This window comes from Empidonax traillii, unplaced genomic scaffold (assembly GCF_003031625.1).
Source record: "Empidonax traillii isolate 1590-97213 ecotype Southwest subspecies unplaced genomic scaffold, ASM303162v1 scaffold477:size924519, whole genome shotgun sequence".
NCBI lineage: Eukaryota > Metazoa > Chordata > Aves > Passeriformes > Tyrannidae > Empidonax > Empidonax traillii.
The window spans coordinates 407570-421419 of NW_020955670.1; the positions used below are offsets into that span (position 1 = coordinate 407570).

The 13850-nt window shown below is 39.4% G+C and overlaps 1 protein-coding gene across 3 annotated transcripts in view; it reads right to left on the reverse strand.

The window, feature by feature from the left end:
• Window positions 1-3599: 3599 nt before the first annotated feature.
• Window positions 3600-13850, reverse strand: part of SYT1 (synaptotagmin 1) — a 357422-nt gene continuing 347171 nt past the window's right edge. For all 3 annotated transcript variants that reach the window (XM_027896088.1, XM_027896089.1, XM_027896087.1), the window contains 2 exons: window positions 10959-11092; window positions 3600-6720 (listed from right to left, as the gene is read on the reverse strand). In XM_027896088.1, coding sequence (XP_027751889.1) covers window positions 6514-6720; window positions 10959-11092 — 341 coding nt within the window. In that variant the 3' untranslated portion in view covers window positions 3600-6513. The remainder of the gene's footprint in view (window positions 6721-10958; window positions 11093-13850) is intronic.

The window sequence follows — 13850 nt, forward strand, 5'->3', positions numbered from 1 at the left end:
AAACTGAATTAAACAATAGAAGCAACCTTGTATTTGAAAGAAGAAAATATATAAAAGTTACTTTGACTCTGAATGTCACAGAAACTATCTTAAAAAAAAAAGTTTAATAATATTGCCAGTTTCATGAAGAAAAAAAAATCCTGAGCGGGATGCAAGTTACTGAGCTTCAGTCTGTCTTTCAGCAGAACAAGTGGATGAGAACGTTTCTGACTAAGCGCGAAATAATTGACTTCAGCATTGCATTTTTGGTTCCAACTTGTCAGGCTTTCAATCAGGATGTTCAGCCAGGAATCCTTGTCCTTGTGATGAATGGTCCAAGGGAGAAGATAAATATAACCTAAGCTCTTCAATGACAGATCCATGTCAGGGTTCTGGAACAACTTCTCGATGCCAGTGGGCACTGCTCCTTCTTAGGAGAAATCTTCTAGGCTAAGGTATGCGTTTGTAAACACAATAGATAAAAGAACTGTCCCTGGGCTCAGAGAGAATGCGAGCAAAATTAGGTCTGTGCAGGACTGTGGGATAATCTTGATTAGTGGAGCAGAGAATATTTTGCCACTTTTGTGCACTGGTCTTTTGTTTATGAGGAAAACTGATGTCGGCTCCATTTGGTGTATAACATCAGTGCATTATCGCCCACGGTGTGCTCTCCTTGTTGTGAGTAATAAGACAGTGTACAAAGATATGAAATGGTTGACTGAAATTAAATGTGAGCTGTCAAACTGATGAGATTGATTCTGTCAGAAGATGAAGCTCTTTGTTTGGTATGGTTGTTATTTTTTTCGTCTAAATGGCTGTTCAAAATCTCAATGCATGCATAGACCGAAAATGCTGCACTAGCTGTACCCTGCACCTTCAGCCCAGAAGCCTGGAAGAACTGTCTTCACTTCCCCAAGCTATTTGGTCTCTATAAGATCCATTAAGGACATCTGTATCATCCCCTGCTTTGTAGAACTTTCTTTTTTATTTTGTATACAGCATAATCTTGATGTAGGTCTCTTTGTGTGGCCCTTTTGTCTTAAAATGTTGCTGCAGGTATCAGTCACAAAGTACCACATAAAGGTTTCTCTGTACCAGTTTGTCACATGCTTTTGGAACTACTTTTTGATGCAGTATTAAAAGTATTCTTTGTATTGAATATAAAGATTAAATGTGTATAAGGCAAATGTCACGAAGACCATATAAAACCATTTGTGGTATGTCAAGAAAAATCCTTTTCCACGCTTTAATGCCTGGATAACAGCAGCACTTGAGCTGACACTGAAAATAGGGGCTGGACATGAATTTGGTAGGTTTTTGTTCTGAAAAGCAAGTCAGCATGTGTACAACAAACTGAACTGGCAGCCTGGACTGAAAATGTTAAAGCATGCATAAATAAATAAATAAATAAGGGAACTGACTGTTAGAGTAATCAAAAAATATAATGTTTTAATTCTTGCTTTGCATAACTAACAGGCAATTAACTTTCATTGACTCATGATGTGAAAAGTGATGGAGAGACAGATACTTTGCTTGGGTAACAGTCTGACAGTTGGGAAGAATGTTTTTCTTGACAGTTGATTAGGGGTTAAATGAGCTGAGTAAAATTGGTAATTTTTGCTGCTTTCCCCACTTAGTAACAGCTATTATATGAAGCATTTTTAGCATTTTTCCTTACATTAGTTGTAATGACTGACTTCAACTGATTACTCTGTTGAAAGAACTGTTTTTGGCTGACAAAGGTGTCTCTTTGGTATTCTCAAGATCTGCAAAAAATGTTGGTGCATACAGAACTGTCTCAATATATTTTTATTGATTGCCTTTGATAGATTTGGGTCTGCTCTTAAGCAAATTGCTCCTCTTAGGGCAGTGTGTGCTTGGTCTGATCATGCAACAGCTTAGTTCATGAAGAAGGGATCAGAAGCATCTCATACCTCCATAATGTGGTACCTGCCTGTATCTGTGAGGAATGACTGTGCATCACGGGAGTGTTACCTCAGCCCCTGCAGAGCAAGCAGGCGTCATGGTGACACACTGGATTATTATATTAATTATGAGCTCAGACCAACTCGAGTGCGTGTGTGTGGGGTGAAGGGCCAGGTCAAATTTCACAAAGGTGAGGTGGTGCCCAGCCCCAATCCAGCCCCTTGGAGCCCCCCAGAGCAGCCCTGGCACAGCCATCAGTCACTGGACACCAGGAGCACTGCCCACACCCCACTACCTGGAGCCCCAGCCCAGTCCCGGATCGGCTGGAACACCAAAGTACCACCTGGGGTGGGGGGAGTAGCCACAGGGGACCAAAGCAGATAAAACCAGCACCTTGCAGCCAGTCTGTGGGTGTGACCCTGACACCTCCTGGACTCCTGGTACCTACGCTGGATCTATGGGGAACTGGGGTGGTAGCTATAATTATCTCCTTTTCTCTCTCTCTCTCTTTACTTCTTCTCCTAATCTCCTCTCTTAATATTCTGGGTAATTTAAAGCTGGATGCATTGGATTTTGCCAAGTGGTATGTGTTAGCATGTGCTAAGTCAATACTTTGTGGAATGCTTTATTTTGGTTGAATGTTGCCCTTTAAACTTTTTCCAAGTTCCCTTATTTTCCAAAGTTTGTCAGAAAAGTGTGTTATTTGACCTCCTGAGAAACGTGTGCAGTGTCTTCTCCTGTGTGCTCTTTCATGCTATTAAAAGAACTGAAGGCTCTTTTAATAGATCTGGCGAGCAGACTTTTAGAGCCTTGTGCTTTTTGAAAGTAAAATCTCTTCGATGAGCTTGTAGCTCAAACCTGGGATCTTACAATCAACCCCCAGCAGTTCTGTAAAGCCACAGAACATCACTCATTCACAGTTTTGGAGGACTAACTGCTCTTCACGTCACCAGGCCCACTGTGAGCAGAGACACCTTCCACTAGATCAGGTTGCCCAGGGCCCATCCAACCCGGCCTTGAACACTTTCAGGGATGAGGCATCCACAGGGTCTCTGGGCAACCTGTTCACCACCCTCACAATAAAGAATTGCTTCCTAATATCTAATCTAAACCTACTGTCCTTCAGTTTAAATACAATGCCCCCTTGTCCTATCACTATATGCTGCTGTAGTAAGTCCCTCTCTATTCACTGCCTGCAACACCTCCCCGCTGCCCCTCCTCCCCAGTTTAAGGTTTTATTTAATGATCTTTAGTCTTTAAGAGGCTTGATTTTACGGTCAGCTTAGAAGTAACGCTTGGATGTAGGTTAAAATATACCATCTCTCTCCAAACGAAAACTTCAACCACAGCTCTAACACAACTTCCTGGAAGAAAAGTGATGTGTAGGTAACTACTTGGCAGTTTTTCTTGTGGTACAGAAACTAGTTCATGTTTGGATAGAGAATGATGGGTTTGGAGGCAAATAATCTTGGGTAAACAAGGTAATAGTCCTCCATCTGCAATAGAGGTGAAGAATTCATCTGCTGGAGTGCTGCTGGCTGTGACCATCTTACTGATGAAAGCAGCTTTTCACAGCCCCTCAGAAAGCGCTGTGCTATTTCACTTGCGATACTTCAAAGGGTATGATATTGTGTGAAAGTCTTGGAGTGAAATGTCTTTTCAAAGTTTTAGATCAAAAGAGAAATGCCAGAACATCAACAGGAAATAAAACATTTTTATTGAATATCTGTGTAATATGTATGTTATTTTAACGACAATTGGAAAACTCTACTGTGGGAAGTCACTACACAAAGTGAAACAAAATATAAACCACCTCATCAAAAATGAAGGTAAAATACGGCTAAAGTTGTCAGCTCGCGGGCCACGAGCGATATGGCAGGATAAAACACCCCAAACATTTCTACAAGATACAGAGAAAACCCACACAGAGAAACACTCAAGCAGGCAGTAAATATACACAAAGGCAACTAGGATCTTTCTACAGCATCAGATTCTAATACTTCACACAGCTTTGTCAGAAAGGTACATGTGGCTTCTTTGAGGATGAAAATGTCATCTTGGTCACATGGCAGGTTCAGTCTCTGAGAATCATTGTACCTTACTAACCAGTTCTAGGGTGACATTCAGTCTGGCAGTGTAGGAAGAGAAAGCATTAAGAATACCTTAACACAATGAGTCAGTCCTGGCATGTTGAACTTGCAGCTATCCTGAATGAACAACTGAAAGCTGGAGACCATGAAGCTCGTAGGCTGGAAAGCTGACTGTCTACTTTTTCTCTTTGGTGGGGTTTGGTCCTTAAGGATAAGATTTTAAAATATTCCAGCTTGATGCTTTGCATGTATGTGCCTGTTTCTATCAGAAAATGTCTCGCTTGTGTTTTTTCTGTGTTTCATGTAAAAAAAGAAAGAAAATGCATCTTGCTATTCTCACTTTTGGAGGTGGGAAGAGATCCAGGCTTTTTTTCTCCTCCCACATCTTTGCTGCTGCTGCTTTTACCCTCAAAGTACTGAAAAACTGCGTTGCTTGGCCATCACTGCACTGACCTCTCAGGCTGTCACACCTCTCCCAGAAGCAGAACCTTGAGGGAGGCTGTGAATTCAGTTTTCAGTGCACAGTTCTCTGATTACATTCATCTTTGTTTTTTCAGTAGTTTCTGTTAGATGCAACAGATTGATAAAAACATTAATGGTTAATTCTCCTGCCTCTCTCCAAAAGCAATAGCATTTCCACATTTCTGGGGTAGTTTGCATTGCTGAAAATAATGAACTCTTCAAAGCGTTATAAATATATTCACAGCTTGGAAAGATAAGCGAGGGGGCCTCAAAGGACAGTACATGAGATAGAAGTGATGCCCTAAATGACTTGATGAGATGGTACGAGCAGAGATGACATGCTGGGTAGCTGTAAGATGACTGTCTACATAAAGCAGCAGGGGTTGAGGGCAGCTGAAATGTAGAGTATTGCACAGGGCTTGACAAAATGCTGCGTGGTCAACCCAGTCACTATAGCATCCTTGTCCCCCGCATAGCTCTCCAGTTCTAAATTGGTCCATAATAACTAGAACTGCTTGTGCTACGCGTTCCTTCGGCAGTGCAGTAGAAGGGAATGGCAGTATTATTACAATATCACTACGGAATAAATTGATTGCTATCCACTGAGAAAACTACATTTCTAAGCACACACGGCAGTCACAGTGATACACAGAGCAGTCTTTCAAGACTCTTATGGAATGACTAATAGCTTCATAATAGTGCCATTTACTACATAATAACATTTAAAACATTTAAAAACTCCTCCTGAAACGAGCATCTAGTATACAGAAGAGGTTGCTTCAGTTTTCTAGAACTTGTTCTTTGTTTTCACTTTTTTTTTTTAAAGGACAAATTAAAACTTAAGTATAAATAGTATATAAAAGGTCACTAGCTGTTCTCTTTTGGCTTACTTTGAAGTGCATTTAGAACTATGGCTAAATTTTGTCATCTTCTGATGGGATTACAATACTGTCTGTTTACCATGAAACTATTTTGTATAATAAACTCACACGGCTGTGTCTAAAAAATATTCTGCATTCCTTCTAATCTGAGTTAGTATAATAAAATATTTTGTTACAAATTCTAATGTGCAAACTCATTATAATGTGAAATCGTGGATGGAATTCACAGTATGCAAATTTTGTATAAAGGTGATAATGGAGAGCTACTCTTGTTTTCATGGCAGCATTTTGTTACTGCTGCATCTCCCTCCTCCCCCTCCCTGCACAATCTCTGCAATGGTCTTTCTTTGTATGTTAGATGAAATTGTTGCCTCCGATGGAACTGCTTCCTCAACTTTCAATCTAAAGTCATTCCAGTCTGTTATGTGTTTGCTTTGGAATATATACAAAAAAATTGTATCCTGGCTTCTGGCTACAGCTCCTTGAGGTCAGCCATGGAACTGCTCAGATCATGCTAAATTGCCTGTGAAAGATGTCTACCCAGTTGGATTTGCCCCTCCAAGATTCACTGTGGATGTGAAGCGTGTTATTAGGATGGTCCAGTTGAAAGCTCAGATTTAAGTTGTCCTTTAAGATGTCAGTGTAACACTACTAGTGCCTTACAAGTTGGATTTTTTTTTTTTCTGGAATGCAGACGATACAATAGTTACCCTATAATATATTATCAGCTCTCCTATATCTCAGTCAATTTACATAATTTAAAATAGAACATCTTATTAAAAACATCTAGATATACACAGATTAGGAAACGCTTACAACATACAAATACACAAACTAGAAATAAATTCTCAGCATACTGGTGTATATATACAACTGTGTGATACAATAAATAATTTCTGTCATGCTCTATCTACACATCATATTGCTTAAAAGAAGAGTAGATCGGGGGGGCAGTGGTGAAATGAAGCGCCTTTAAAAGGCTTTCTACATTTAAATTTGTGCAAATTAAAACGGGAATTTAAAAGTACAACTGATCTGTGTCAGGAACACATGGTTGGAAATTAAAGGACCCATATTACTGAGGTATTTACAGATACTGGCTAAAGAGCACTATGTGGGCAAATGCAGAAAGGCTTCTTCTTCTTTTTCTTCTTCACAATTTAATTTAATTTAATTTACTTCTTGACTGCCAGCATGGCATCTACCTCCTCCTCGGGCTGTAAGGTGTGCCACTGTGCAATGGGCCGTCGGGGGTTAGCCAGCATGTCTGACCAATGCCGCAGCTCCGCTCCAGTGCTGTTGTAGCCCACAAAGACTTTCCCGATGGCATCGTTCTTGCCAATCTTGTCATAGTCCAAAACAGTCACAACAATTTGCACTTTCTACAATGAGACAGAGAAAGAGCAGTGAGCATGACCTATTAAGGAGAAGGTGGGCAGACATGAATGTGGGGAGACACAACTGCAGTGGAGAAGCCATGAAGGGGGCGTGTGACAGCCGGAGCAGATTTCCTTAGTGAGAAGCAAATTCAAACTTTTGTCTTTGTAAGTCTTCCAAATCAAATTAAGTTTACAACCTCCCTGTTAACTTGTAACTCACCCCATTGCATCAAAGAGCTTCATATGGAAATTGGGGTTGATTGTTTTTCCTTTAACAGATTAACAACTTACAGGTAAGGTACTTCAAAAGTTGTGCAATTTAACACATCATTATTATTTATGCAAATAAATTAACAGCTAAAGCTCAGAAATGGCTCTATCCCAAATTGATATTTGCAATGTTGTGCACCATTTTCTTTGTTGCCTTTCTGCTTCTAAACAGCTCTTACTCGTCCATCCAGCATGCTAGTCAGGTGTTTGCAGATAAATTCAGAAGACAGCCCTTATGGTTACTAAACACATACACACACAAACACACGTATTCATCTGTGCGTGTGTGTGCATGCATGTGCACACGTGTAAGTACGTGTGTATACTGTGTATATTCTGTATATTTATAAAGAAGCCTAGAAAACAGGCTGCTTGCTCAGGGAATTTGGAACAGAAATATAAACCCCACTGTCTTGGCGCTCTGACATACTGGCAGTGCCTATGACTGAACTGATGTTGCAGTGCTACTTCTGCAGGAATGGTGACCTCTGGCAAACAGAGTTACACTAGTCCCACACAGTTTGTGCGAGCCCATCTGTCACAGCTCACAGACAATTTTCCATTCATTTAGACTGGGGCACACTGGGACATGTTCAAGCCAAGCTTTGGGTATGCATTTGTGTGCACATGCACACATTTCTCTCCTTCAGGTCCGTAATAGTTGTCAAAAGAGCATATACAGCTATTCCTTCAGTGGAGTGGTGTTCTTCCCCAACAGCACCTAAGATGTTCACAGCCTTGGGCTGATTTTACCAAATTGTAAACACTTCTCCTTACAGAGCTTTATTTTTAAAGATGAACATACAGTTCTTTTCCTGATTTTTTATTACAGTGTGAGCTTCCTGAATAGGAGGAAGAAAAGCCCTGAAAAACATTTCTTCTAGAAAAATATTTTATTCTCAAGAATCAATTTTTTTTTTTTAATTTAAAGCTTTAAATATATCTACAATCTGGACTTCTTACTAGAATGATTAATTTCAGTGCTTGTAATAGGATTTTCTTTTAAAAGTAGCAAGACCAGGCTCATGAGGTTTATATTATAAAGTCCATTCCCTTACAGGATTGTACAAATCACTGAGCCAGAGAAAGAGATGATTCCAACAGGCACTAAAGTATTTATATAGTTGCTGGTGACAAAAGTGTACATCAAACTCAAGACTCTCCCCAGAGCACTCAGGATAAAAGGCAGTATCCTGAAGCGAGTATTTCTAGATGCCAAAATCATGTTTCAGTGTTGCTGTTTGCAATACACTTTTAATGGTACCTCCCCAAATGAACACTTATGTTTTAGATGCATGGTACAATCACAGGTATAAAAAGTAAGCATGAGACTATTTATTTACAGTACAAAAAATGCTTGCCTGCTGTGCCTAGAAGCTTGGGGGCTAGTTACTGTTGGATTTTTGTTTTTAGTGTTAATTGTTAGACAAAAATGAGCACTGTAAATGAAAGACCCTTTTCCTTGCTCTATAAAAATGCAAGAACAGCTAGCTCAGATGATTAACTCTGAGATGATTCTCACCTCGTGGTCTCTGGCCTAAACCTACAGAGAAACGTGAGCATCTCTATGCCTTTGTACCACATATTAAAGGAGCAGCTGCACTGCAAAACCCAAGAGGTGCTAGTAGAAAGCACTGCTTCTCTTAATAAACTCTTGGATTAGCAGTTTCCCAGTGTGATTAAGCCCTTTGGACTGAAACGACCTGGAGATACTGCTGCCTGCAGAGGCACTCTGTTTTGCTGTGGCAAAACACGTGCCTAGTCTGCCTGTAGCAACAGGATTTGACTTCCCAGTAGTGTTCTCCCATTACCCTTAAAGATATCACTTTTGTTCTCTTAAGAGCCAGAAGCCATAGTCACTACTAAATTGTTGAAAATGTTAATATTTGGCTCATTTAAAATTATATATATATATATATATATATATATATATATACTGCTACTGAGCTGCTTTCTCTTCATGACCTCCTTTCTCTTTGTTTTCCAACAATCAATAAACTTGTATAATCATTAATTTTTATTTGACTGTGAAAGTTTGCATAATGACTTTTACTTGAATTACCCCAAAGCTCCAGTGATCCTTACCATATTAAGTCTAAATATAATTTAAAAAGTGTTTTCCTAATGATGAAATCACTTTGGTATCCATAATGAAATAACCTCTAAATATAGTCTTTTATAACTTACTCCAAAATACATTGGCATATGACCAAAGTCTATAATTGCAGAATTAAAATTGGGGCTATATACTCAAGTAGGTAGCTATAGAGTAATTCTAATAAAATTATAAATAAAAAAAGACAAAAATTTAAACATCTAAACCACAATACTTTTAAAGGACCTATATCCACCTTACAAAAATGACTTAGGATTAGAAGGCAAAACAGTCAAGTACCTACAGAATGGCTCTAACCATGCCAAAGCTCTTATCTGGTTATTTGGAGGTGCCTATTCCAGTTCCTCAATCCTGCCCCTATTTGGAAATGAAAATATTCATTGCCTAAATCGTTGAAGAGACTTGATTTGATTAATCTTTTTTTGTTTTTGCCTCTGGGCCTTTGATGCTTGTTATGAGGTCTTTCACAAGCACATAGACCAACTTCCATTAAAATCAAGGGAAATTAGGTCCCACTGAATTTCTCACTTTTTGATTCCTAGAGTCCACAGACACCTGTACATGCTGAAGGACATGAAGAAACTGTAAACGGACTAGTCATGCATCCAACTCACTGTTCCTACTGCCTCACCTTGTCTAATTTTATTATGTTTGTCAGTACCAAGTCAATAAAATGCAAGCACTCAGTTTTACTTGAAATGTGGGTCTTGGCTCCTGGGCTTCTCTCCAGTCCAGTTACTATCAAAATCCAAGATACAGAGTGTGAAAACCCATGCCATGCTCTCATCTAATCTAGAGAGGGCTCCCAGTTTTGTCCAAGCCATTTAAACCCATTTAAACTTTTGGCACCTAACCCATAACTAACCCCCTCTTACAAGCCACAAAAGGATGTATTACCAGATTATTTTAATTATGGTCATTCGAACTGGGAGGCCCTTGAAAGGACATTTTCCCCACTCAGCTCCACCCAGAAAAGCTGTTGTATTGCTTAACATTTCCATGGTTCTGGGGCTCCATGGGTGGGTGGGAAGTTCTTTTCTCACATGCCTCCTGAGATGGTTAAGAAGAGCTTCTCTCTTGTGATAAAAGATTAGTTAACATCAAAAGAAGTTAAACTTCCCTTATGAGAGATTATTTGCCTCCCAGTAGCCGAAAGGCAGGTCACAGTCCCTTAAAAAAATTACACAGTGCCTTGTCCTGGTATTTCCCACTGTTAATGTAGGTGACTTCCAGCTCACTGTGCTGATTTCTGAGACCCTTAATTTTAGGCTCTGGACAAAGGCTGGAGCTCTCCTGAGGTGCCAAGAGAGCAGTACTGACACCTGAGATTCTCAAATGCCTTATTCCAAGGGACATAGGGATCACTGAAAAAGTTGTCATAGTGTAGTGAATAACTGAAAAAAAAGTTGTGGATGAATTAGGTGTTTTACTTAAGAGGGATGCTGCAGTGCTTTCAAAGAACAGGGCCAATAAATACATAAGGAACATATTTTAACAGATGATGCCAATTTATTATTTCAAAAAATTTGGGGAAAAATGCTATATATGCCTTTTCTTTTATCCCTGTACGGTTTTGCTGGCACATTGCTTCTCTATCTTCCTGTGGATTTTTTTTTCCAAAATCCATTTTTTTGACAGAAAATGTCAGTTATCCATTTCTCACTGATGAATCAAAACTTCATAAGTACTTTGCATTTTATCATTTTCCTCTTGAAGCAGTCACACTCAGCACAGGACTGGCACCTAGGTGCTAATGAAGGCATGCACACGTGATAATTAACAAGATTCCTGTTAAATATTTATAAGGGCTGAGAAATGGAATGGAGAGGGAAGACAAAGCACTGTTTGACATTACCTGAATTTGTTCGAAGGGTACTTCAAAGCTGAAAGACTCGTTGTAGTAGGGATTCAGAGTGTTCTTTTTAATTGTAGTCTTTTTCTTCTTCAGCCTCTTACCATTCTGCATCAGATGGATCTTCACATAGGGATCTAAGCATTCAAGAGAAGAAGTAGAGCTAAGAAGGATAGTTATATGTGTTTTCTACAAATTTTAATCCTACATATGTAAGAGTAGATTAAAAAAAAAAGCAAACCCTTAAAGCCTGTATTTAAACAAAGTCTTAATTTCTACTACAGAAAAAGTCCTGTATGATTGTGACACATTCCTGATGGGAAAAGGTACAAAATATTTATTACATTATCTTCTTATCATGGCAAAAGGAGAGGTAAATTCCATTTAATTTTGTTCCATAGCTCATTAACCATCCTGGAAACGTTTTTACTTTAACATTACTTATGTACTGCAAGCATTTCTTAGCAATGGGTTGTGGGGTGGTTTTCCAAAGACTGGTGAGTGCTGCCAAATGCACACACAGCGGGCACAGGGCTGGGCTGTCTGGATGCTCTGCAACCTTCTGGCAACTATTCCCATTGCTCCTTGGGCAGGTGCTGCACCGTGGTTTTCCCATCCTCTGACCTCCCTGTGAGCTGTGACACAGCGCAGGATCCATGGGGGCCGTGTAGGAAGGGACTCTGCCCCTTAAACACCAGTCCTCTACCTTAGAGCTGCGTGCAGCCAGAGTAAGGTGGAGGTCATGGTATCAGTATAATTTACAAATGGGGTTTGCCACTCGCTATTGAATTCCCACCGTTATTTTGAATGACTTCTGGTGGCAAAGTAACAGAACTCATTTGGTACCTGATCAGGTATTTCTTGTGCAAGCAAAACTTTCATCGACATTACAGTGGTGAATTATCTTGGTGATTATAATTTTGATGGAAATTTTGCCTGCTTTAAAGAATAGTGCTGTCAGTCCTTAATCTGTTACAAGAGCCATGTGGCTGTTTAGGGAATGAACCAGCATTCTTCCATGGTGGTGTTAATTAGCAGTACCTTCCCTGAGCTCAGTTATTTTTCTGCTTAGGATTACTACAAAGCACCATTTGAAAGGTCTCAAGCTCATCTTTTTAAACAACTTGTTTGGTACTGTCAGCAGAATTCGGGTAGGTACCTCTTTGGCTTAAGACTGTGCTGCAGATCAAGGCAAGCCTTCCCCCGAGTGAGCTGGCAAAGGCTGTGTAAAGTGCCTGCCAACCACAAGTTCACCTGCAGCATGAAGAGCCTGAATGCAAACTATCAGAGGGCTTCTCCTTTCCCTCCTGAGAAAAGGCTAGGGCTACAGAAGAATGACAAATCACTGACAAATACTTACTACGAGCAACCCATGTTTTGTGACTCTGAAATTTTGTGCAATGAAATTAATGTTTAGAAGAGTAAATGCACTCTTCTATAGTAAAAATATGCCTTTCTATGGAAGACCCAGATGTTTGGGACAGTTAAGTTACTGGAGTGACTTCATCCTCTAAAAGGAGCATAATTTTGGTAGTGGACTCCTCAATGAAGGTAGCAGACAAGGGTAAATAAGATCCAATGGTCGTGAAAAGAAACTAGACAAATTCTAACTTAGAAATAGGCATATATTTTAGCAGTAAGACTGAGACAGCTGGAATAGCTTCTCAGTGTCTGTGGTGAACTCTCTGTAACAGAGGGTTAAGACTCCTTCCCCCTGAAAAGACTCAAGTTCAAACAGAAATTAAATCTGGGTAGGTTTATGCTGGAGGCAAAACGGGATTGTAAGAGTTCCGTGTGGCTGCACAATGAATTAAGGAGTATCATGTGAAGAGCAAAATGCTAGCAAAAAGCCAACAGAGGTCTATTTTTTTTCTAATACTGAGTTCAACATCACTACACACACGGTTTTGAAGATCGAAAAACGGGCAACTCTGGACTCCTTCAACATTACTTGATACTTGAGAAAAGCTTATCACTTTTGCTGAGGCTCCATGCAGAATGCAAAATTGTGTTAACATGAAAAGGATGGTTTAGGTGTAGGTAATACATATTAAGATAGTTCAGTAGTCAAGGAGTAAGTGGTAGAATGTTAAGATATGAAAATGAGCTAAGATGCTGTCAAAATATAATTTAAGTAACTACAATGAGCTAGAAGGCTAAACAGTACAGTAAGACATTATTATGAAGGGGATTAGAATGGAATAATTCTACTAAAATAAATGCAGGCAATATAAACCAATCCTTAACTGATCTGTGCCTGTGCACAGACAATATACACTGATTTGATGATCATTCATATGTCCATTAGGAACTGTACAATAATGATTTATAAAGCAATGCAGAAATATTCCTATCTCGATAAACAATCCATATTTTGGAGAAAAATATTTTAATCTAGAAATCAGTATATATGAGTGCTTGTACATCTACATGTATGTTTACTTTAAATGATACGCTTCTATTGAATTTCTATAGTTCCTGTCTTCATGATGGTACTAGAGCAAAACCTGACCCCAGAGAACTCATGACCATGGGACAAGACCCAGATAGATAGGTTTCTGTGGTTTCTTTTTCATGTCCTGATCAGTTTCTTCTGTTTGTCACTCTGCGGATTTGAGTTAGGCTCAGTCAAATGCCAGTTGCTTAGCAGGAAAGATTCAAATGGTATCACTGTAGTGCAGAACTGTAAGTGGCAGTTGATGGAGCACATGATAAATGGAGCACATGATAAAATATTTTAATATTTTTTCATCTGAGGGTAAAATTGTCATGCTAATTCAAATACAAATTGGGTATCACCTAACTGAAACCATGTTCCTTCTTCTCTTGTTTCAGAAGAAAGTATTAAATAAGTTTACTCATCCCATTTAAAATCATAACAGAGTGTCCAGCTCA